The 25182-nt window shown below is 41.3% G+C and overlaps 1 protein-coding gene across 1 annotated transcript; it reads right to left on the minus strand.

Annotated features, from left to right (window-relative positions):
- Positions 1 to 102: 102 nt before the first annotated feature.
- On the minus strand, positions 103 to 24335 carry OGA (O-GlcNAcase). The gene is made up of 16 exons (XM_065638738.1): positions 23775 to 24335; positions 19831 to 19882; positions 19394 to 19491; positions 18032 to 18162; positions 17212 to 17383; positions 16111 to 16209; positions 15671 to 15955; positions 14977 to 15135; positions 13125 to 13735; positions 12560 to 12734; positions 8961 to 9046; positions 7989 to 8093; positions 6526 to 6611; positions 5330 to 5522; positions 3140 to 3299; positions 103 to 2387 (listed from the first exon to the last, which is right to left on the minus strand). Exons 1-16 carry the CDS (start codon positions 23959 to 23961, stop codon positions 2251 to 2253), a joined length of 2736 nt encoding a protein of 911 aa, XP_065494810.1. The 5' UTR covers positions 23962 to 24335; the 3' UTR covers positions 103 to 2250.
- Positions 24336 to 25182: the final 847 nt, after the last annotated feature.

Here is a 25182-nt window from a genome sequence, read left to right on the forward strand (position 1 = left end):
CCCAAGCACATCCAACACACATTGTGTAACATACATTGCTGAACCACTTCTGATTCTGGAGCCTCATACACAAAGTACACATTTCTTATTTACATTCACTTCTCAATTTTTATTCTATTTCTTGCATGGTCTTCAAATAGTTTTACAGGTCGTTTTTTTTCTGCTACAGATACTGTTCATCTAAAAACAGATTAATGAAAGTGGCATTCCAACCTTAATGAAAATTCATAACCATGAAAGATTTGTCAACATATCACTTTACAATCCTAGAATGATGGTATTGGCCCGACATTCCATAGGCTTATACAATTAATTTCTGTAATAATAATAAAGTCATAGGAAGAGAAAAATGTGGCAACTCCTTAAAAGCCAAGAAATAAGGCCACAAGCATCCTATGCTGTCATGTTATGCGTTCAGATAAAATAAGTTGGCTCTGGTATCCATGAAGAAACAAAACTCTCCCACCTGATAAACCAAGGTATCAGCTACTCAACATGCACTCAAAGCTGTATAAAAACTAGTGGCATTCAGCTCTGACTTACATGAAATCCCATAGCACAACCCCGTACCTGTCTCTAAAAATGAAATGAACTTGTTTCAACTTAAATACTTTGCTACCGCATTAAAAAACTTGTTCACATTCTGCAAAGAAAAAAAAATAAACCAACAAAACTAACAAAAAAATCCTGCATGTGACTGCACCAGAAAGCCAAACGCGGCATCTCCTTACAGGTTGCAGACCACATTACTGCAGTCTTAATGCCATCCATTATAGGTTGCCTAACTTCCTCTGTGTAACTGGAGGCTTGTAAAAGGAACTGAACTTCCTTCACACACCACTGAAAAAAACTCCAGGAAAATTAAAAAGGAAGATAAAGACAGTTGATGGCAGCAGGTGAAAAAAGCAAGGTACTGCAAGGTATATACCATTGGCCAATTACATATCTGGGACACCAGGACTTCTGTGAAATACCAATTTCATAAATGATGCAACTACCTCACTACAAGATCCCATCCCACGCTGATTCCATCCCATAGCCAAACATGTCAGACCTGGGTAAAAATATTACTCTTGGAACATTTAAAAGTAGGTAACCATTTAAATAATGTGTAAAAATGTGCTTATTGTGACATTTCTTATAGAAAAGTTATTTGATAAAAATGTGCAGGACTTTAAGAACCTGATTTAATCAAACTAGTACGAACAAGCTTTGAAACATGGTGACTGTTCCAAGGACAAGTCCCAGCTGCGGGCCAGCGCTCTCCTTCTCATCGTTTTTCATCCACAATCCTGTGCAAATGTTACCAAATTTAACAAGTTCAGAAGACCACCCTGTGAATTGCTGTTTCAGTCCCAGGAGAATGATGAGGACCTCAAGCAGTGACAAACTGCCCTGTGAAGGAAGGATCATTTGGGATCCACTCCCCTTACCCAAGACGGTCAGTTTCTAGCCCTGGATAGGAGGCACAGTAAGAAAGGTCAGTGCTGAGGACAGATTTGTTCTCCGTTGTGGTTTTAGGTTATTCAAAAGTGCCATCTTGGCCCTATACCATTTCACTTTTCAAAAGAAAAAGTTACAAAAACCGGTAAACAAAAAGTTAGTCAGCATACAGCTAAGTTTATATACACTGAAATTTACAAGTTTGTCATTAAGTGACTTCTGCCACAGACCACTGCACATTTGTCCCAACAAAGCACAAAGCTTGAACCAACGGTCATTAGAAGTGACAATGGGTCATTGCTTTATCAACAAGCATAAAGATAGTAAAAAATAGAACTGTAGCTACTTATCTTTAAATTTGCTGACTAACACAAGCAATCCCTCCCACTTCTGCAACTTGTAGTTGCACATCCTGCTCTATGACAGAGAAAAAAAACCCTGCATCTTTATAGATCTTCTGCCAGAGACCACTTTTCTGTTGACATGTAAATGCAGAAAACTGTCATCAACCACAGCGCTGACTGAGAGGGATTCCTCTGAGAAGCTCTAGCCCATGCAAGACTCCTTGGCACTTCACACAGGACCAGCAGAGGACAAGGTTTCTCTTTGTTAAAACAGTGTTTTCAGCAGCATTATCCTCTTAGAAAAAATTACAGTCTGAATGTGTGATGGGTGATTTTCACATAGCCCCTTCTACCAAGCTGGCTTATTGCTGGCTTCGTGCAGCTAGACCATATGAAGATGCCCACCACTACCTGCCCAGCTGTTAGGGGACTACAGTACTGGAACAGTTCACTGCCAAGCACTTCACAGGCTTCTTCCAAGGATAACAACATCCTTTGGAAATCCTTCCATTTTAGCAATTTCAAAACAACCCAGCTTGCTGTAAAATTCCAGGATTCTTTTATCATCTGGTCTCACTTCACAAAAAGCCCCACGGGAGCCTGAAGAAGGAAGAAAAACAAAACACAGTAGGAAAAGAGTTACTGTAAAAAGCACAGACATCAAGTATTAGTAGAGTTCCCATCTATTTTAACATTTAAACCCAATGAAATCACTGATCCAATTCCATATGGAGCACACTGCCCCAAAAGAGTCTAGGGGATGGTCAGCTGTGTTGCCATAAATCTAAAGGGACTGCACATTGCAGACGTCTTATCCATCTGAACAAGCCCTCTGCACACCTTTCATTTCACTTAAAAGCATCCTGAAACACTGATGTTGGCTCAGAAAATAGCACTAGAAGAGGGCAAAAAATGGCACAAACGAACTGTGAACCTCAGGTGCGCAGTAAGACAGACAGTCAAGTACTTTCCCATATTGAAGGTTTTGGTAATTACCCACTAGTGCACACTGTCACACCTAAGTATCATTACCAAAGCCAGCAGGGGAAATACAAACATGTGTGCATTGTTTAGGATGTAAAAATGTGTGGTCTCACCACCAAATTGTTCCCTCAGTTCTTTCTATTTTCTAATTTGCAGGATAACAGCTAAAGTGAAAAGCTACCTTTGCCAAAGCCAGCAGCAGAAGGTAGCTATCTGAAAGCTTTCCTAATTATTTACCCAAATCTATAGTGCCAACTGTGGCGGGTTGACATGCAAACATGGTATAATATAACCTTCCTGAGTTTGCCATGCATCCTAGAACTAACATGTAATTAGGAAACAAGGAATTTTGAATGCAAGCAGCTTACCATTAGCCTTTAGAGAAGAGAGCAGGCAGGCCATCATGCTTTTGGCCACGCTTGGATCTGTCACTTTTTTGTGGATATCAATCTTTATCAATGATGGGAAGTTGGCAAGGAACGATTCTGGCAATACTTCTTGCTCTTCATGGAAGCTTAGCATTATTTTCTGAAAAGTATGGGAAACGGACATTTAATCATCATCCAGCTTTTCATTTTCATTCATCTTTATTAAGGGATGCTGCTTTGCTCATAGAGTACTTCTAAATCAGCATGCTTTTCAACAGCACCTCTGATGGTCGCTTAGTTCCTTACCTGCTGAATTGTTCTCTGTACTCCAGACAAAAGGTAAGTTACAGAAGCTGCTCAGACTGCCAAAGGAGGAATGCAAGACTCCTGGCATGGCTTCTCAGTGACCCACACTTCAAGTAAGAAAAACCATAAGCCAACTCATAACCAACACCTTGTGCCAAGGACTTTTCTGCTCCTCACATCGCCCCACCAGCAAGTAGGCTGGCAGTGCACAAGAAGCTGGGAGGGGGCACAGCTGGGACAGCTGACCCCAACTGATCAAAGGGATATTCCACACCATAAGACATCATGCTCTGCACGTAAAGCTGGGGGAAGAAGGAGGAAGGTGGGGACGTTCAGAATTACGGTGTTTGTCTTCCCAAGTAACCGTTACACATGATGGAGCCCTGCTGACCTGGAGATGGCTGAACACCTGCTTGCCAATGGGAAATAGTGAATTAATCCCTTGTTTTGCTTTGCTTGTGTGCAAGGCTTTTGCTTTACTTATTAAACTGTCTTGATATCAACCCACGAGTTTTCTCACTTTTCCTCTTCTGATTCTCTCCCCCATCCCACCAGGGACGAGTAAGCAGCTCTGTGGTGCTTAGTTGCTGGCTGGGGTTAAGCCACAACACCTTCCACGTGTTCTTTGGTTCACAGCAGCCTGGAAACACCTTTCCTGTCCATGCAATTATCTTAGACTACATGCCCCAACAAAGGCAAATTTGTCTCTAGCTTGAAATAAGCCTTGTTGATCGCTAAAGGATGTTGTTGATTACTAAAGACTATTGCAATCACCCAGGAAGGTCTTTGAGAATGTGACATCAGATGTTAATTTCATGCAACTCACAGGAATGGAACAAGGAGCAAGGTAATGCAGAAATAGACAAAGCCAAATCTGAAATATACTCAAGTCAGTCCCCCTGCTGGTTACTGAGTTTTAAAACCTTTACGGGAGCACTGGCTCAAGTAAACAAGCCATGTAACTTCCTCTCTTATATAACTACCATAACAACCCAAACCAGGACTCCATGGCACAAGGAACCATAACATTAGCAACTCTCACTTTTTTTTTTTTCCCCTGGGTTAAGTTTAAATGCAATCCCCTCAAATCTATAAACTGCCATCTCCCAAACTCTTGCAGGAAGAGTCTCTGTTCAAAGTTACTACTTCAAACTTGTTGAGCTACTTCAAGCTCAGAACCACACCTCCTCCTCCAGGCTTTTCTTTATCACAGCTGTAGCAGGCACAATGCCACAGACAGTGTTCAAGCACCAAAGCAAAGGTGGTAACTATTCTTTCTAGAAACAATTTTTTATTTTCAAAATGTAATTTTCTCTAGATTAAGGTGGCTTACATGTACTGCATTGATTACTACACTTCATGGCTGTATGACAACACACAGCTGTAACTGTCTGGCAATGAATAAGTTTACTGTCACCGTCTAAGATATCAGATACTGTGCTCACGAAAGACTTCAGAAAGGTACAAAAATTGAATTACACAGAAGCTCGAAATGTGAAATTAAAACAATGATGTGCTTTGGAAAGAAATGTAGAGTATCTTACAGACAGTCATCTTGAGTTACTGGAACGACCTTGACCAAAATAGAATGAGAAACCAGAACGTTTTTGTACAAGAAAAGATATTTACAATGTGTTAGCCAAACTGCCAGAGCACATGTAAGATTAAGTAAATCAATCGCAAGATTAACTTTAAGCACATGGACAGCTGCCATAAGCCCATTAAAACAGAAAGTTAAACGTGTGTACAACAGCTACTAACTATAAATGTAAATGCCTTGTGGAAATAAAGGGTCTCTTGGTTCACCCGCACTGAGAGTCCATGCCTTCAATCCCTCCAAGAAAGACTTCAGCATACAGTTCTGATCTCATGAGTTATACCAACCTCTGCCTCCGAGAGCTCCTTGTCACTATTCGGTTTGGTATATTTTTCTTGCATGAAAGGGATCCAAGACATTTTGCATTTTTTAATGAAAGGAGTCACATCAACTGTTCCCAAAGCATAGCCACATATGCCATCCTCATCTTCCAAGACAAAGCAGTAATCCAGGCTGAGAGTGAGTAGACCTCCTACTAACCTGCAGAAAGAAGTGTTCAAATTCAGTCAAAAGAGGGTCACTTTGAACAAGTATTCTCTTCGGGTTCTCTGGAGGAGACTCTAGAGTCAGCCAAAGAAGTGACAGAGTCCTCTAGTCACAGAATTAGTTGCTACAAAGTATTAATTAACAGATTTATCAGCTGTCAAAATTCAGCTATGAGCAAAATCTGCACATCAGGATCCCACTATTTAATTCTACACATTACTGCCCTTCTGCCTCAGATACACAAACTTCCTTCACCTTTTGCCCTCAGTTTTCTCTGCTGCCATTACCTCCTCATTCTTCCATTTTCTCTTTTGGGTATTTGTTATACCAGTTACACGTCCTTTCTTAACTACCTTCCTGTCACTCACAGAGCAGTCTCTTTACAAAGTTCTACCTAAATTAAACACTCAAGGCATCAAAAAAACCCCCAAACCTCAAAGTAGCTCATTTTACAGCTTGGACTTAATGCACTTTTTTTTTTTTTTACTTCATCTCACTTGTCATTGCTTATTCTTTTTAAAAGTTGGTACAGGTAATATATAATATGTATTTTAGAAAAAACTCAAGGCAGTCCATTGGGAGATTGGTCCTCAAAAATTCAATTACCTGAAAAACTACACTAGGTTCGAAAAAGTACCAGGGGGTAACTATAGACTGTATACTTTCACAAAATCTGAAATAACAGAATACTATAATGCACAGGTCTCATAACAGAGGTTTCAGCTAAGTCTTTTTTCTAACAATTCACAACAGGTGACCAGAGCCAAACTAAGACATAACTGTCAACGGTATCTTTAAAATAACAAAACCCCAATTTCCTGAGGCCTGCAGAGGGCAGGGTTTGTTGTGTTTTGGTTTTGTTTGTTTGTTTTGTTTTTAATCAAACGTTATCTTCATTCTTTCCACACACACACACTTTTAAAAGTTCAAATTAAATACATTGTCAGGACTTCATCCTTCAGAACCACCTCTGTAGGTCATTCATTCCAATACATACTTGTCTCCAATTAAATCTGGTAAACTATGGAAAGGTTGATCAGCTCCATCAGCATACATTTCTCTGCAGATCTTATATACAGAAGCCTAAGAGGAAAGAAGAGATAATCTCAAGTCATCGGTTGCATTCAAAAGCTAACAACTTTGTTCTAGAGAGATTTCGTTAACAGCTCCTCTGTAAACTAGAACCGACGCACATTTAAGTTACACAGAACAAGGATACTCATCTGTGAGAAAAGGTCTATCTTCCTCCCCTCCCCAAAAGTAACCCTTAAAATTGCTCATCAAAAACACTGTGGTGAAGTTGATTGGTTGTGAAGGCTGGAGGTCAACCTCCTGCACCTTGTAACAACACAAGATTAATACCCAGGGTTAGTTACCAAACACTGAGTGAAGATCAATACCCTGGATATAAAGTCCTTTTTCAAAACCTCCAATGTTCAAGTGCAACATTTTAACCCTATTGAAGAACAAACACACCTCCACTTTCTGCATGTTAAAAGGCTTTCAGCTGAATCTCTTTAAAGAGTAAATTTGTATCAGTCACATGTTCAATGATATGAAAAGTTACACTTTTGACCAAAAAAGCTTTGTATTTGCCATGTAAAGGACATGCCCTGTCTGGCTGGCTTCAAAGTCCTGATTCATTTGAGCTGCTGCATGCTCAACATGTTTCAAAGGAAACATGTTTCATCTCAGTGTGGCTACAAATAAAAGTTCAAGCTACATTAATCCTTACATTGTTTAAACTGCATCCATAAAGAGTGTTAACTATTGGTTGATACATTATTTTCAAGTATTCTTCTTGCTAAACTAGTAGCAGTAAAGCTACACTACGATCTGTTCAGAAAAAAAAAAAGGGGAAAAAACCTCTCATTGATAAAGGTTAAAACAAAATGTCTGGTTTCTAAGTATCAAACACTCTGTCTGAAGCAGACTTGACAACAATTATTTCCAAACCAGACCAAAAAGTTTACAACTGTAATTAAACCAGTAAGAATGGCTAAAATATCACATTTTACAACTACATTTTGAGACACAATATGAATGTTCTGCCCATACAGCTCTGCAAATACCAGCAGTTACCCCAATAATCACTGAGTGAACAGGTATACACGCTCCCCCCAAGGTTAAGCCATTGCTCGTGTTCCCACTGCAAAAATTCCTTTTCCAGGAGGGAACAACTTTAACTTGCCTTTCAGAAACAGAGAAGGCACTCATACATTTTAAAAGGTGGGGGGTGGGAGACTGGGAATCAAGATGAGGGTGTACACGTACTGTTGCACAGCACATTGTTGAACCATAGGCAAGTCACACAATCTCAGTTTTCCCGTGAGCTTGCATTTGTGCCTTGTGCAAGACAGTGGGACAGCTGTTTCACAAGGGGACGAAGGGACCCAGCAGTAACCAGTGTTGCCACAAAAGGAAATACACCACTAACAACAGCAAGTCAAAAGCAGTTACCTCATCTTTAGGAAAGTAGGGTCGTATGGTGTACACTTTGGAAGTGGGTGTTAATGGAGGTGGTTGAAAAAAGAGGTCATTTGCCCCATCAATAGGCAGCAAACGCTGTGAAAACAAAATACTTAATATGACCATATGAACAGCAAAAGCCATCACTCTTGGGTGTGCACTGCAGACTCCCAAATTAACATTTGCTACTTACAGGCACCCCAGTAGAAAGTGGGGTTGGTATGCTTTACAAATGCAAAGACCTTATTTGAATAGAAAATATCCAATTGGTGTTTTAAAATATGCAATTGAAACAGCACATTAAGAGCCTATTAATCTTATCTGCTTTAAAATACTTTTTACCAATCATATCTACACTGTCTCTGTACAAGAACATAGGATGTCAGGAGGAAAGGTTTGGTCTGAAGAGGGTTAACTGGCCAGAGGGGACGCTTTATCCCAAAAGCAATGCGCTGATTCAATTTGCTGCGCGCAGAGCACCTGTGAGGGGGGAAAAAGTATAGCGCCTGAAAAATCCATGAACAAATTTGAACATGGCATAAACAGAATTTAAGAATATTAGCCAATTGAAACATTTGCAACAAAGCGTATTACAGCTTTATTTAGAGAAGAATCAAAATTTGCATGACTATCCCTTTTGCTCATGGAATTCCCATTGGCAGACAAGCATGCGCGCATTGTGCAATTGCGGGCGCAGATAAAAATGCTGTGCGACCTGCAAAGAAACAATGTGAAATGTACAACTAAAGCCGCTGCGCTTCGCATGCGCGTGGGACAGGCAGCATCTCCTTGAGAAATTACTGTAGAAAGGGGAGGAAAATTATTTTAAACCAAGCTGTAAGGCTAATGGGCTTTGGACCAGAAAGCCTTCGGCAGACCAATCCTTCCAGACCTCTGATGTGCAACAAAAGGTTTCTCATAAAACAAAGAAAATGTCATTCAGTTGTGAAGTCATATTGATACCTGGAACTCTCCTGCTAGACCACCTCTAAAGGCCCAGGGTTCTTGGTCTCCACTTAAGAACTGTGCTGAAGATTGACTACGACACCCTGTTGAGATCAGATCCAAGCGGAGAATGTTACGAGAAGGGGGATTTCCTGGGTGTCTAACATGTCCAAAAAGCTAATACACACTTGTGGAAAAAGCTCTCTAACTGAGCTAGAATCCAGGGCTTGGGGAGAGGCTGTAATAATGTATGATTTATAAAAATTTTGTGCTTACACACTAATTGCAGTATTCCACATTTTTTATTACCTGTAACAGACTAGTCTCAGAACAGGTGAGGTGATTCAGCTAACACACCTCATTCCAGATGGCACAAGGATGGTGCCATGCACAATCACGTAAGCTTCCCAGGCATTTTGTACTACTTTTTAAAAATATTTGTGGCAGAAACATCCATTTCACCTATGGAAACATGACATCTTGGAAGCTACATGGCTCAATAGCTATTCTTGCAAATTTTAGATCAAACAAATACCATTATCACAGCCCCTTGAAAAAAAATGAACCCTTCTGAAGTCACATTTTAGTAACATTTGTTTCTAATCTTGTCAGAAAATTAGGATTGGCAATATATGCAAACAGTCTGGAACAGCTCAGGCAGCCAGGACAGCTGTATGAAACTGTATTCTTGCAAGAAACTATGCCAATTTACATAAACCAGGCTGTACCTTCACAATGCTGCTGACAGGTTAAAAAGCTAAATAGTGTTAACCGGAATTAACTAGTACACTCTGTTGGTCACAGATAATACTAGATTTTCAGTATCTCGATTTTTTCCTCCTCAAGCATACCAGATGCACCAGGGTCCCTGCTGATTAACCAGCCACAGCAGGCCCACTGAAGTGCTCAGCTTTACACTTACTTTAGGAAAGAGACTTCCATTAGCTCTTTCGGTTTTAATAATCTTTTGCCAGCAAGACACCACAGCCTTCAACAACTGACTAACATAAATGACAACTCTGGAGGGGGGGAGTGGGGGGGAGAAGGGGGCGGGGAAAAAGCAGCACTGTATCTGGAGTGGCGATTTCAATTACCCGCCTAGTTTTCTGACAAGATGAGCAGCGCAAATACTCTTTTCCTTTTGTAGACAGCAATCTACCTCCTGTTTAAGTAACAGTCTCAGATCAGTACAGACAAGTATGTTGTGCTAGTCAGAGAGTCCCAAAGTGTGCCAAGTTTGACATTTATGAGAGTTTAGGAATATATGTTAAATACAAACTACCCTAAGCATGCTAAATTTCAGAAATGATCCAAACATCAGAATTTGAATTTGGTTTACTCCCACATTTTACAATTCTCACATAAAAAGATACCCTTCACAACGGGGTTTAGTCAATAACTTGGAAGACATTATCTGTCTGTCCTTTGAGACTACAACTTAACTAGCACTTCCAATTACTACAGTAAAGAGCTGCATGAATGAAGAGCTGTATAAATGAAAAACATTGTTAATGCCTTAGTCGCTGCGCAAATGTGACTTCAGGTCATGCCTATTGCACATCTAATCTAACTGAGCTGCCTCACAGACAAAACCTTTCCATTTTAAATAATTAATGACGACGCGCTGTGAACATCTGGCGCTGTCCATCCAATAGCAGTAGAAACTTGTGCTGAGGATTCTCCCATCTGTACACAATGGGGAAGAAGACAATAGAAGTCATTAGTAATCCATAGTACTGTACAGCCACACTAATTTAAGGGACTGAATGCTAGCTGGACTTGGGAGGAGAGGTGAAGGAAGTAAACATTCAGTGGACCATTGAGCACACCGTTGTGACAACTAATTTGTTTGGATTTGTAATGTACTTAGCTTGATACAATGATGTCTTTTATCAAAGGCTTTTGCTCTATATGTATTTACACTAGTGATAAAATGCAAGGTTAAGACAAAAGCATCCCCTCTCACAGAAGCACTGTTAGCGTAAGACTATTACACTATCAAACTCTTAAAATTAATTTTTCAACTATCTAATACCAGCTACTGGTACTGAACAGTGTCAAAGTTAACAGAGCCCGTATTTACCGAGTTGGCTTTTAACAGGTACTATGCCAAACATTTGATGCATTTGAAGACTTGATTGAATCCAACTTTACAGGGACATGGAAAACTGAAGGCAATTTCAGCTGAAATCGGTAGGTAGTTCGATAGTTCTGAAATGCAGTCTTAAGTTGGGCCCTCAATGCTTAGAGATTACAGGAATCACCATTCTCTTTATAGAGCTTTGGCCTGGAGTTTTAAACAGATATGTTACCAAAAAGAGAGCTTGCTTTCTAATTAGATGTCAACATACAGCAAGAATAGACAATTTGGGGAGTTGTGTCACACTGGTCTTAATGCATGAACTAACGCTTTTAAAGAGCATTAGGCAGAGATGTTAACATACTACAATACTGCTGAGTTTTTCTCCCAAGCTAGTTTTCTTCTCTGTACTTTGCAGAAGGCAGTCTTAAAAGCTCTCCTCTTTTATCGACCATACATATAGGGATCAGATATTTAATAAGCAGAAAACACAAGAAGCTGTTGAATACAGACTGACTTGATGACTTAACAGGTCTTCTCTGTTCCTGCTTAAACCTGCCAGTGTATAAGAGTATCATTTGAAGAATCCAAACACTAGGACTAGACCAAGGTTGTGTAATGGTTAACCACTGTGAGCTTTGTGACAGCTACAAAAAGTGTGACATGAGACCATCAGCTTTGCTGCCTGCTGTGTACGTCAAGCAAGTCCACAGCATATTCCTTACAGCTGGATTGAAACCTGAAAGTGAAATGAGGTCACTAGAATCACCTAGGCCATGCTGGTGCTATCTGCCAACTTCAGAACTCCTAAAAATCTTTCAGGTAAAAAAAAAAAAAAGAAAAAAAGAAAAAACTCTTTCAAGATCAGTTTAAGTCTCAGACTAAATCTGTCTAGAGAGCTCCACAGCTTCCATCCATTACAAAAAAATTAAAAGAAAAAAGAAAAAAAAATCTCAACAATTTGGAAAGTGCTTAAAGGATATTATTTTGCACCAGAATAGCCTTACGCTAAAGCTCGCATGCGCACAGGGCTAGGAGGATTGGCTTCCTCTTGGCCAGGCCCATTGAAAGGTCACCTCTGCAATTGTTCCGTTGAAGACAGCAATAACGTTATCAAGACAGAGCAAGCAGCAGATGGCTGATGTGGTCACATTTCGTAGTGTCATTTCCAACCATACACCAGGATGTCCAAGGAGTTACATGGCATAGTCCAGTGTGCATTCAGTCAAGAGTAAGTTAAAGTCAACACTTACGTGTCAGCTGAGACTCAAGTTTCATTAGCCCAAGAAGAAAATCAAGGTCTCCAAGCTTAAGCATCCAGCAGACTTCACTTATAATACCAAAGCAAATTCACAGCAAGCATTGCTTCAAATAGTGAGACAGGAAAACATTTAAAACAGGGCCAAACCAGACCCCACATCCAAGAAAACACATTTGCCTAATACTTCGTTTTTCCCCGTGGGCTAATCAAAAATGAAAAAAAAAAAAAAAAAAAAAAGACACTATCTGGGATTATAATGGCTCCCAATGCACCTACCTAACCACTGCACAAAAGATTTCACCATTGACATAATACTCTTGATATCCCAGACGTAGGAGTACATGTCATAAAGGATTGTCCTGTTGGCACAATTGGAGAGGCGAGTGAACATCCCCATCACCAAACTGCACATCTCTTCAAACTTGGCTGCTCGGTTACGCCATTCTTCTATCTACGAACAGAAGCAAAAGGTCCACAAGATCAAACACAGCCTTCTAGGGAGGAGAGGGAGTCTAAATATGGAGGAAGACTATATGGTTTATGACTTCATTTTAGCAGCATGGACTACCACATCACACATGATTCACAAGTATTCTCTATGAAGTGAAGCCAGGACAGTGATCACTGGTCAAATGCAGACACCAGACTGCCTTCACAGCTACATGGCACAACAAGGCTTAAAACAGTAGATTGCACTGGAGGAATGAAAGCGACTGTGACCTGCAGTTAGTTATACACTATCCTTCAGCTTTTAGGAAGTGGAACACCAATCTCTATTACCAACATCAGATAACATTGCTCAGAATTTTGATTTAAAAGGAGAGAAACAAGATACACTCACTTTTTCAGCATCCTTTCCTTTGCAATTCACACTGACAACACTGCTATTTGCTCTGAGCCACTGGAATTCTCTCAGCATTTGTGCACCTTTGGGCCCATGTTCATAAGGAAGGTAGAACAAGTCAGCAAGAAGCTGCAAGTCCTCTAATGTCACAGGCTCTACGGTGTAGAGAGGTTTTTCGCTTGGCCCAGGCAGAAACTGTTCTTTGTTAATTTGCTCATCAGTCTGCATAGGGGCAATATCACTACCAGAGTCTTCCTGCATAGACATCTCTGGGGACTTGGATTCAGCTATGCTCTCCTTATCGGTATCCATTGGTTTCAGCTCCTCTGCCATCTTGGCTTCGGCAATATCTGTCAGTATCTGATTAGCATTCTTGTCTGTGTCATCTTGTTTCTCCACCACCATGTCCATTGGTTCCTCATCAGATTGTTTCTTCTCCTCTTCCTTGACCAAGGCTGGTGACTCGCTGCTCAGCGCTGCCCCCTGACTCATGATGGGTTCCTGGTAAACTGTAGTAACCACAGTTGCTGCATTTAAAGAGGATGGTGCCACCAGAGGCCCTACATCCCCTACCGTAGTTTTAGCACCACTGTGGGCCACTTGCCTACCTGAGAATAAGAAACAACAAGTTAAAAGTTTTTAGTATCTCCCAACTAACATTCAAATCAGCAACTTCTGCAAATCCTGGATTATTCTGTTGCCTTGGCACCTGATCAGTGCAGCTTCCTTTTGGTACTTGGCCTGTTCGCTTTTGTCATTGTAATTTCTCGTCTTTTGGCAAATTTTCCCCACTATATGACTGATAAGCAAAGATAGGATGGGGAAAAAGTTTGGAAAATTAGTTAATATTTATGTGCTGCCTGCAACATTTCTGACTACACCATCAGAAAAGTTCTCAAAGTTAACTTTTTTCCTCTGCATCAACTGACTTGTTGAAGCTTCACTTGGATATAGAGCACACTTCAAAATAAAAGGATCGATGCCGAAATATTTCCATTGCAAAAATGTCTTTATCCCAGGGAACACAGATATTCAAAACTTGACTGGACATGGTCTTGGGCAACCTGCTCTAAACTCACCCTGCTTGAGCAAGGTGGTTAGCCTAGTAGATTTCAAGAGGTCCCTTCCAACCTAAACTATTCTGTGAAAACAGAGGAAGATGACACCTTAATTATGACTCCTCACCCAATGTTTTTGCTGCAGCTGAGTTTTAGAAAGATCTGAAACCCTACAGCAGTTCAAAAGAATAGCTGTACCAGAGCAGAGCTGGGAGGAGAAGAGGTTCTTTGATTCTCCCACCAGTTATCAGAGAAGGGCACTCTGACCACCTCAAACTCAAATTTGAGAAAAGCAGATTTCACCTCAGATCCCAAGCTCCCATTGCTACGAAAAAGGTGTATAATGCTGGAAGGAACCCAGCTGGTTACCGTAGACAGAAACTCAGAAAAGTAAAGCAACTGGAAGATTATGGACTTTTCCAGGGCAGAACTAATACTTACGATAATCTAACACCTATTTCAAAAAAAGACTATTCCTCCTATTCTCTCAGGTCCCATAGAAGCCTAGTAACAACTGGGACTAGCAAGATCCAGACTCTTTCCTGTCTTGTATCAAGTGCCAAAGGATCATATATCAAGGCTGCTTCTGCTGATCAGTCAGGGCACTACAAACACATTGCAGAACGACAAGCATTCCTCTTTATTAAGGTTCCTCTGATTAGTAAGGCAGAAAATACTTCCAACTGAAAACTACGCAAATTGCCATGACCTATAAAATAACCTAAATGCAAGTGCTGAACATTTAACCCCACTTTTCTACCAACCCCAGAACAATACCAAACCAAACTTACTGCTGTATTGCTGAGGTACTCCAAATTCCTGCAACCACTCTGTTAAGGCCAACTTCAGGGCCATTTGTGGGCTGTAGAGAACATCTGTTTCAATGTCTTCATCACTCCCCTCATTTTCCAATTTAATCTGGATAGAAACTGTACTGTCTTCAGTATCAGCTACAGAGACAAGTTTTAAAAAGTTATCATGCAAGTTTCATTTAAAAGAAAAAGTCACGTTCTACAAGGCATTCAACAACCTTACTTCAAAGAAGGACAAAGCATTACATCCCAGTTAGACAAAATGGAATGCTATGGTCACCATCAATGTCAACACAAAAACAGCATGCAGAAACTAGACATTCTGGCATTCAGAGTTTCTCTTTTGATCTGAACTGCTTCTATTCCAATGCAATCAAATCCATGGACACTTACGTCAAATTTGAGCATTAAAATTGTTTGCTGAGAGAGCGTTTCATACAACTACAGATACCTCTCGAGACTTAAGAGATTCTCTTCCAAGGAAGTCAATAAAAGAGTAGGTGTCCATTATCTTTCAGGCAACTGCCATTCGCTTATGGGATAGAAAATGCTAGGTGATCTTAGAAAGAAAAAGTTGGTAAGGAAAAGCTAGAACCATTAAAAAAAAAAATTAAAAAGCAGTATGACTTATATGGTTAAGTGTAGATACCGGCAAACAGTTACACATACTTACTCATCACTACATCTTTTCTCACTCCATTCATGTTGGACTTGTACCAGGTTGCAAGCGTGTGAATAGCAACATAATTGGCTTCAAATTCGCAGTTTGGATTGGTCAGAACTCCCTTTAGTCGAGGGATGAGCTCAGTTGACCGACCTTTGTAAGGCCCAAGAAAAAGCCTCTTTTGATCATAATCGTTAGCATGAATGTTATCCCAGATAACTGGTGCTCTCCTGATGATCTTAGAAACTTCTTCAATGGACTCTACTGGAATGTCTTTGGATACAACTTTCGGACCTAAGAGGAAAACAGGATAATCAGAGGGCTTTGCATATACTTGAAGATTTACTGCCTGAGTAGCTGGACAGTTCATTTTACTAAATACTTATAGGAAATCACTTTTAACACTAACAGAAAAAAAAAAAGTCAAACACAAACCAAACAATTTTTACCTGTCCATAACACCTCAATGCCAGGGAGAAGTTTTTCTCCTACAGTTCGTAGATATGGCGACTGGGCAACATTTGGATAACAGAAAGTTCCACAGTACTCTGTACACAAAAAGATGTCACTATTAGTAGATGGATACACACATATGACAACATACCCAACTGTCCCACGAACACATTGAGAAAATACTACCATTTGAGAAGAGAAACATCTAGAAAATTAATAAAGAAAGGCCTCAAAGTCTAAAGTTTAAATAAAAATGACAAAAGGATGGCTAGAGAATTTATTTAAAACTGCTCAAACATCAAAACTAGGAAAAAACTAACGAAGTCCGTAAATAGAAAGGCAGGTTACAGCAGACAATACGCAAGAAAATTAGAAACCCTAAGACTGATTATGAAGTGCAAATACCTAAAAATACTAACACCAGAACATAAGTCTCTTTAAAGCTAAAGAGGAGGTCTGCAACAGAACTAAACTTTTACAGTGTAAGGTGATAAACAGATTATCAATGATAACATTGCTACTGAATTGAATTTTCCTTGCAAGAATCACTGAACATAGTGATTCTCTCTCCCTTACAATATTCTTACCGGTATGAGAGGAAGCTTGCAATTTAAAAAAAGCAATGACTGGACCTGAGTGCAAATCATCTTATATTTTTTAATAAATAAATAAATCAACTCAGTGATTAGTAAGTGGGTAATCTTACTAAAAACTAGCACCAATGACAGAAGTGAGCACAGACTGCACTGCACCTTCACTTCAAGAAAATTTTAAGAAACTAACACCTAGCCAGATCAAGAAGCAAAAAGATATTGGTACAAGTCAGACAGAGGTCTTTCTTTAACCTAACTTTCAGTTCACACTTCTTGAACCATTCTATCAAGCTGCCTTCTTTGCTTGGCCTTTCAGAGATGTGTAGATTTGGCAAAACGTCTGCATAGATTTGGATTACTTGGACATTTCCTTATAAGTCAGTTTCTTCAAACAACCCCAAAATACTCCTTAGAGAAGTGATTAAATATTAAACCAGCTTTTCAACCAGTAAGATAATAGGGCCCCTCCTTTAAGGCTAAACAAAATTATTCATCTCATTTTACCTGTAGGACAGAAAAGGAATGTGTCTGGTTCTCCTAGATATTGATAAATTTCATTTGTGATTGAGACTTGAGCATGAGCAAAGGAACTGAAAACTTCTTTGTCTGCTGCACACATGTTGTGATCAATATCATCGAACAGCAGCGCAAAAGATCTGCAGCCAAACTGGGAGACCTAATACAAGATACAAGAGCAAAAGGTTTAATTTTTTAAATTATTTTTCTTTTTTAAAAATCAAACTGTAGAATTTTTAAAAGGAAAAGCTACAGGAATGGGGGAGAGAAGGTAAGCGAGGCAAGCCAGTCTTTAGTATCTATTCACAATGAACGCCTATCTCTGACCCACTGCTCTGCTTTTCTCAAAGATCAGACCTCTAAAGACCTGCAATCTGTTTGAGTTTTAACAATCTAAAGCTGATCTTACTGCAAAGACAGCTGGAAAAAAGCTAACTCTGTAACAGCTTTTGGACAAAGAAGTCAATTACCAGAACAAAGATGATGTGTATGTCTGCCTTTGAAGGTGTTTATTGTGGATGAGTTCTTGCTTTAGAAATGCATGCTGGCTTCAAGGCCTAAATTACTCTGAAGACAAGCTCCCCAAAACAGTCTTCAGAATCCAACATAAGACTTCTTTTTAATATAGATGATCACTGGCCACTTGCGCAATGCAACCTGAAAACAGCCACTGGGATTGTTCAGAAGCATCTGAACACTAGTGCTGAAAACATTAAAGAAGCTAGTGAAAATCTGAAAGAGTGAGCAGGGTACCGACATTTTCAAATTAAGTAGCACCGCAACTGTGGTGAGTTTGTGTCACACTCACCTGATCCAGCTTGCGTTTCAATGTGGATACCTCTTTAGGATTGGAGAACGTGATGTCAAGTCCAGGAGAGATTGCATAGATGAATTCTATTTCATGCTCTCGTGCAGCTGATATTAGAGTCATTAGCTGCTCTGGAAATCAAATTCAAATATTTCAGAAGAATTCAACAATTAAAATCTCAGACATAATTATAAATAAATTATAAAATACAGATGCCTCTGCTACCAGAATAATAATAAAAAAAAATAATTTGCTGGAATTTCTTAACATTAACATAGCAAAGAGCACCAAACTGTTTGGAAGAGTTGTCAGAAATTACGCCAAAAGAAATACAACAACTGTCCTTGCACTGTTATTTTCCATGTTAAAATTTGTTAAAGATTTTTTAAATTCTCTACCTCAATGTTGTAAGACAAATGTGGATGGGGGCTGTTTTTTCAATATGCACACTAACAGTTCCAGAATCATTATTCACTTTTTCAATTTTTGTCACAAATACTAAGATATGATTCAATGTAGTAATATGCTGTATGACACTGATTCACATACTATTCATATGACTGAAGCTCAGGGGGCATGAAAAAGGGCTTTTTTAACATCACTGTGCAGAAGTAGATGCTTTAAGAAACAAACTTCAAATTGAATCATTCATACAATTAATAAAGAAAATTATTTTCAGAATATTTAACAATCTTTGTTCTTACTGGCAATTATCTTCCAGTATCCTTTAGATCATGTTTCTGCAGTGATTCAAAGTGGCCTCCAAGAAGGATTACTTAATTTCAAGCAAGTGTCATTTTTCCCCTCACGCAAGGAAAATGATAATCCCCACAGGCTAATAAAACACCGTAGATTCCATAAATACCAGAGGTGGATAAAAAGCCTTACGTCAGTTTAAAAAGATCTTTATGTTCTGACTAAACAGTCAGAAGCCACTTTTCTGACTGGTACTCTCACTCTTCATTGAGACACGCACTTAATGAATCACACAAATGAGCATGTTATTAGCTCATCAATCTTTTTTCTTTCCTGAAGCAAATAATTACTACTTCAAAATACGGCCCAGATGTTCAAGAGCCAGAGAAATAATCCTAAGCAACCTTTCCTTGGAAAAAAGTAAATCTCGTAAGATAAAGCCTTAAAAGCAGTTTTAGAAATCAGTCGTGGAGTTATAGTTAAAAGAAGTAAATCCATGCTTTCACCAAAGCTCCACTAAATACATCTGCACGGTATTAAGAACAGCGCTCTACTCACCTCTGGAAATCGCTGCTGTGATTAAACACACACAAGCATATGTAGTAAAGACCAATTCATCCAAGTGTCTATTTATAGAAAACACAGAGGAGAAATAAAGGCAATTACCCGCTTCCTCCACAGAGTACATTTCTCGCCAGAACATCCTGTGCTTGTAGTCATCCTTTGGAGCATACAGGTATGTGTTTAGTCCCCACTTCTGAAGTCTATGAACATAACAAAAAAGCCTTAATTGGAAGAAAAGTCTACAAATTCAGGAATTCTACATTTTACTTGATCTAATTCTAATTCTTTTACTTGATCTAATTTATTTTTTTCCTCATTGAATATTGTTTTAAACTACTACGTCATAATAACTTTACACACAACTGACATTGGATAAATTCAGTTTAGGCAAGATGGAAAGGTGAATATGAGCCCTCAAGAATAGTGACATTAGGCAAAAAGCTGCCCTAGGTTAGAACAATAATTCCTTTCAGGCTTAAGTAGAAGATTATGAGTATATTGTGATGGAATGTGCTGCAGTAAGAGGAAGCATGACTTGCCTTCTAAAAAGTTCTTTTCTCTGCTCCATAACCCAAGGTCTTCCATAAAATCCTACAAGAAACAAGATTAAAATTATCCAGTTAGATGTTAGATTGTGCCTGCTCCATGAAACATTGTATTACAACCCACTGTTTTCTTCTCCTTCTGCTACAGTCATTAAAAAGCTTCCCAAAGCAGGGGGTGGGGGGTAATTTAGCTAGACAGCATTAGGAGCATAATAAGTTATAACTGCATTTTAAATTTAGATCAGCTTAGGTTATTTCATTTCTTATGATCTGAGGCAGGGGTGTCAAAATTTTCACCGGGGGCCATATCAGCCTTGCGGTTGCCTTCGAAGGGCCGAATGTAATTCTAGGACTGTATAAATGTAATTACTCCTACATTTATATAGTCGTAAAATTACATTCGGCCCTTCGAAGGCAACCGTGAGACTGATGTGGCCCCCGGTGAAACTGAGTTTGACACCTCTGATTTAAGGTATTATAATTTTGGCCACTGAGGCAATTAATTTTCAGAATCCAAACTGTATTCCTGATCACATACCCTTGAAAAATCAGCATTATTATAAGAGCAGACTGAACAGTCATAACCTAATTAAACTATCACTCCGGACACCTACAAAGTAGATTGGATTGCAATGTGAACACTGCAGACACTTGAAAATATTTACCAGCTCAAAAATGCTTAACTGATGGTACAGACTAGAATGCTAAATACACAGAGTATATAAATACATACTGAGGTAGATGATGTGTAATCGAAAAAAGTGTACAAGTGAGTTAACAAAATGCTTAGGATTTCATTGCTTTTATTCGGTTTAATAGGCTCCTTGTCAAAATTAACTTGTAAGTTGATATCTTACTTTACCATTCCCACATCTTTACAAGCTAAGACTATGCCTTTGAATAATCATATAAAAACATCTACACAAGTGATTTTAGAATAGCGTATATTCAAAGTCATGGAATTCCACAGAAATTGTAATTGCTTCTGGTTTTAAATCTAATCCTTCCATTCTAGAAACATAATACCTTAAAAAGCACTCTCAGTGCACTCAGTGAAGTAAATTCACTTAGACCTATGTGCAAACAGTTCAACCACAAGTGGGCACTTCAAAACAAAGCTTCAGCTTAAAATAACACTGAAATTTAATAAGCTCTTATTTTCAAACAGCATGGCCACTCAATGATGAATGATGCTCCTCATACAGAAAGCTCAGAAGTCCCCATAGACCAGGAGTTCAAAAGGTAGACAATATCTTCATTTCCAGAACTATTCACTATTGTAAATCTATAAATGTTTGGTCTCGTGGAGGTCAAAATCACCCTCCTATGACCTTTCAAAACTCAAAACTGATGCAACAGAAGCATTTTCTATATTTTAACAAGTATTAACAAGTATTTAACAAGTATTAAAGTTACCTGCTAAGTGAATGGTGTTCTTTTAAGCTTAAACCAGGTTCTAAGAATTAGTCTCTCAAAATGTGATCTTAGACAAACTGGCACCACGAAGTGGCAAAGCTGAGTAACTACTACTCCTCACAAACCACAAAGTGACAAGTTGAGGACAGTTAAACAGAGGAACAAACAAGAGAGCAGTTGCAAGGCATGAAAACCTCCCAGTTTATTTCACCCAGAACAAATACATCTCATCTTCACTAGAGCTGCCCAATTCTGATTGATGCTGTCCTGAGGCAGCTCAAGAAGCCACAAAAGGACTGAGTTACTGTGGTACCTTATGTCTCATAACTCATTCACAACACTTTTGCCTTACCTGTGAAACTGCTGTTTCAGACCTACTAGCCTAAAGCAGAGCAGGGGCCCACTATAAAAAAACCATGAAAATCGGATAACAAAGACTAATTAAATAAGAATGAAAAGAACATGCTAATCCAAAGCGATACTTTTCCATCTGTCACCACATTCCTTAGATTACTAATGTCGCCAGCTGATGACAACTCTTGGATCTTTCTGTTCAACTAAAAATCGATCTGGTTTTGTATTACTCTCTCAAGACTGTGAGTCAGGTTAATACAAAAATCCACAGATCATGCCAAATACCTCATCCCAGTTACCACACTCTCCATCACTCAAAGTCAGAATAACCTGGAGGCAGAGAACCAGAGCTTTGCATCCAGTACTCTCTTACATCTTATTACTCCTCAAAACAGCGCATTTTATATCTGTTATGAGCTTTTCACATTCTTAGAGTGCACACCCAGTATTTGGCTAATTTTCCCTTCCCTTTTCTACAAAAGATCCAAACTCTCTCTTTCATTGCTTTAATCTCAACATACCTCTAGTCTGTGTTAACTGCTGCACTATGTTGAAGTATTTATCTACACTTCTGAAGTTAATCCCTGTTTTTCTCTTACTCCTATAATTCTCTCAAGTCACTAAAGAGACACATGTTTTTACCCACTACCATTTACCTCCTTCACCACAAAAGTGTTTTTCTAGTTGTTTTTTGTTTGGTTTGGTGTGGCTTTTTTTGTTTGTTTTTAAGCACTTCCCTATTCCCTTTTTTCCTGTACACATACTAATGTTAGACTGGTAACTCCTAACTAGTGTTAGACTGCTTCACTGGGCAGAGGCCATTTTCTTGCTTTGTTTTATGCACAGCACAGTCAAGAACACCTGCACCAAAACAAATGCAGAGGAGACCAACAATGTGACTAAGATTACAAGAAAAATGATTACGGTATACGCCATGGTTCTGATATAACATGGATAAACAGATGATCCATGGTCAAGGTGTATTGGCAGAAACATGATAAAACATGCTGTTAGAATCTGTAGTTTTCTTCATTGTTATCTGCCTCCAAAGCCTTAAATTTAGCATCCATCTTCAGAGAATTAAGTCTATTAACGAAGCAAAGACATCTCTCTCCTAGTAAGTGCTAAAAACATAAAAGCACTAACCAGGCCTAGTGCACTTTATACAGTGACATTTACAGGAGTCAAATGGTCTTTTCGAGATATGAACAAAAGGTATTATGCAAGCAAGGCAGATACTACTTTGATAAACTGCCTGTTTCACTCCCCATGCCATCTGTTAATAATTTTGTTCTCCTACTGGAGATTCATTATAGGTACTGAAATAACAGTAGCCCACGGGAATTTAGAATTATTCCAAATCTTCTATTATGTTGGGAATAAACCATTTTTCTTGCTGGTTTTCAACCACCTACTTTAACTGACCTGTCAGAAACACAGATAAATTCTGTAGTTACTGAGAAATGCAAAGAGTCAGTTTATTCTGCAGCTTCTGCAACAATTTAAACCTTCTAATGCTACAACTGTGCCAAAAGACAGAAGAGCACTGTTCTACAGCGCAATTAAAATAGTAAGCTACAACACTTTAGAGAACAGGGAGCATTCAATATTAATTCCAGAACAGATGTTTACGGAATCACCTATTCCCTACCCAGGAAACTGAAGCTGAACCTCTGGCGCTCGGGACGAGCATGTACAGTTGGGATAATCGCACAGCAGCTCTTCTCTTTCTCTCCTACCTCCTCCTTTAGACACGTACTAGCAAGGGAACCACAGCACTGCCTCGAGCCTTCATTAGGAATTATCGGCCCGCTGGGGGTGCCCGGCCTGTCCTCACCCCGCCGAACGGCTGCCATTAAAGGGCGCTTCCTGCTCGCCAGCAGCTTCCAGCACAAGCCCCAGGGGCCGCAGCCCCGCCCGAGAGCCGCGGCTCCTCCCCGCCCCAGAGCCCTCTCCAGCGGAGGGAGCCCCGGCCAAGAACCGCGCACCGCCCTCCTCGCAGAGCGGGCTCCTCCGGGCGTCGCAATGGGTCGGGAGAGGAGATGGGGAACAGCAGCGCCAGCTGGGACCGGTCCCCCCGCGGATACCGCCCCCCCAAACACCTCCCGCGCCCTCTCCCACACCCCACGTCTCCCAGGGATATCGGTCACAGCTCCCAGAGCCCTTACCTTCCACGACGCCGCAGAGGAAGCGGCGGGAGCCCAGCGCGGTCTCCGTCTCGGTGTCGGTTTCCTCTCCCCCCGGGACCGGCCCCGCGGCGGCGCCCGGCGGCTCTAAGGGAGCACCGGGCACTCCGGCCGGGTTGGGGCTGCCTTGGGGCTCCTCCAGCGCCGCCTGCCCGTCCTTCTGCACCATCCTGCCGCCCGCCGCCAGGACCCCCGCTCGCTGGGCCGGGCCGAGCCGAGCCAACCCGAGGCCCTCCTGCCCCCTCTCGCAACCCCTTTGTCTCCGCCGCTCTGGGCCGCCGCCGCTTCCTGTTTACGGGGCCCTGCGCCTGCGCGGGGAACCGGCCCCAACCGGTCCGCACCGCTCTGCCCGCAGCCGCCCCGCTCAGAAACACGCAAAGGGACCGCGGCGGGGGCCAGAGAAGCTGCTACCTCCTCGGGAATGAACGACGCGGGCCGCCGCGGTCTAACGGCCTCTCCCCGCCGCGCTGCCGGGACCGCGCCGCTCGAGCGGGAACAAGGGACTGAGCAGGGGGAGCTACCTCAGGGAACGGGCGGGCGGAGCTGGGGGGAGGCGAAGACGGGCATGGCGCATGCGCGGAACGCGAAGGCTGCGCACTGCGCCTGCTCGGGAGGCCGGCGGGGGGAGGGACGAGGTCGCGGCTGCTCGGAGCGCCTGCGCGGAGAGCCGGCGGGTGCCCACAGCGCATGCGCGAGAGGCCGCGGGGCAGGGGAGAGGCGGCAGCAGGACAGTACGCAGGTGCGGGTAGGGGGATAGCGCATGCGCCGTGGCCTTTGTGTAGGGAAGCAGCGCCGCGGGGAGGGAATGAAGTGTTTACTTCGGCTCTGCGCATGCGCCTCAGGGGGCGGCGCAGAGGAGCCGCGCGGGCGGGAGCGCGCCTGCGCGCGATCGATGCGTCCGCGCTCACGTGGGGGCCGCGCGCGCTCCCGCGGGACGTGTCCCACTTGCGGCGGCGCCGGCGGGGCTGCGCGGTGGATGCGCGGGTGGAAAAAGCCCCTGCAGACGCTCCCTCCCAGCACAGCTGGTGCTCTGTTTGCAGATGTTTACACACCTGGAAGGGTCTACGAGGATGCTGAAGGACAGGCTAGCAAGCTCAGATCTTAATAAATCAGAGAAGGGGCCATTCCGATGGCATCGCTCCAGCTGTGCGGGAGCATGTGGGGCTGGGAGCAACGGGCCCCCAGAGCATCACAGAATCATTTTGGTTGGAAGAGACCCTCAAGATCGTGAAGTCCAACTGTTAACCCAACACTGGCAATAAACCACGTCCCTAAGAACCTCATCTCCATGTCTTTTAAACACCTCTAGGGATGGTGACTCAACCACTTCCCTGGGCAGCCTGTTCCACTGCTTCACAACCTTTTCCGTGAAGAACTTTTTCCTAATACC

The sequence above is a fragment of the Caloenas nicobarica genome, chromosome 7, assembly GCF_036013445.1.
Source record: "Caloenas nicobarica isolate bCalNic1 chromosome 7, bCalNic1.hap1, whole genome shotgun sequence".
In the NCBI taxonomy this organism is placed as follows: Eukaryota; Metazoa; Chordata; class Aves; order Columbiformes; family Columbidae; genus Caloenas; species Caloenas nicobarica.

Coding starts and splice junctions, on each gene's coding strand:
- OGA (XM_065638738.1), bottom strand. CDS start 23,961: ATGGTGCAGAAGGACGGGCAGGCGGCGCTGGAGGAGCCCCAAGGCAGC. Junction 6,612..7,988: donor CCTACTTTCCTAAAGATGAG/GTAACTGCTTTT, acceptor CTTTCCTCTTAG/GCTTCTGTATATAAGATCTG. Junction 5,523..6,525: donor CCAGATTTAATTGGAGACAA/GTATGTATTGGA, acceptor TTCTTTCTGCAG/GTTAGTAGGAGGTCTACTCA.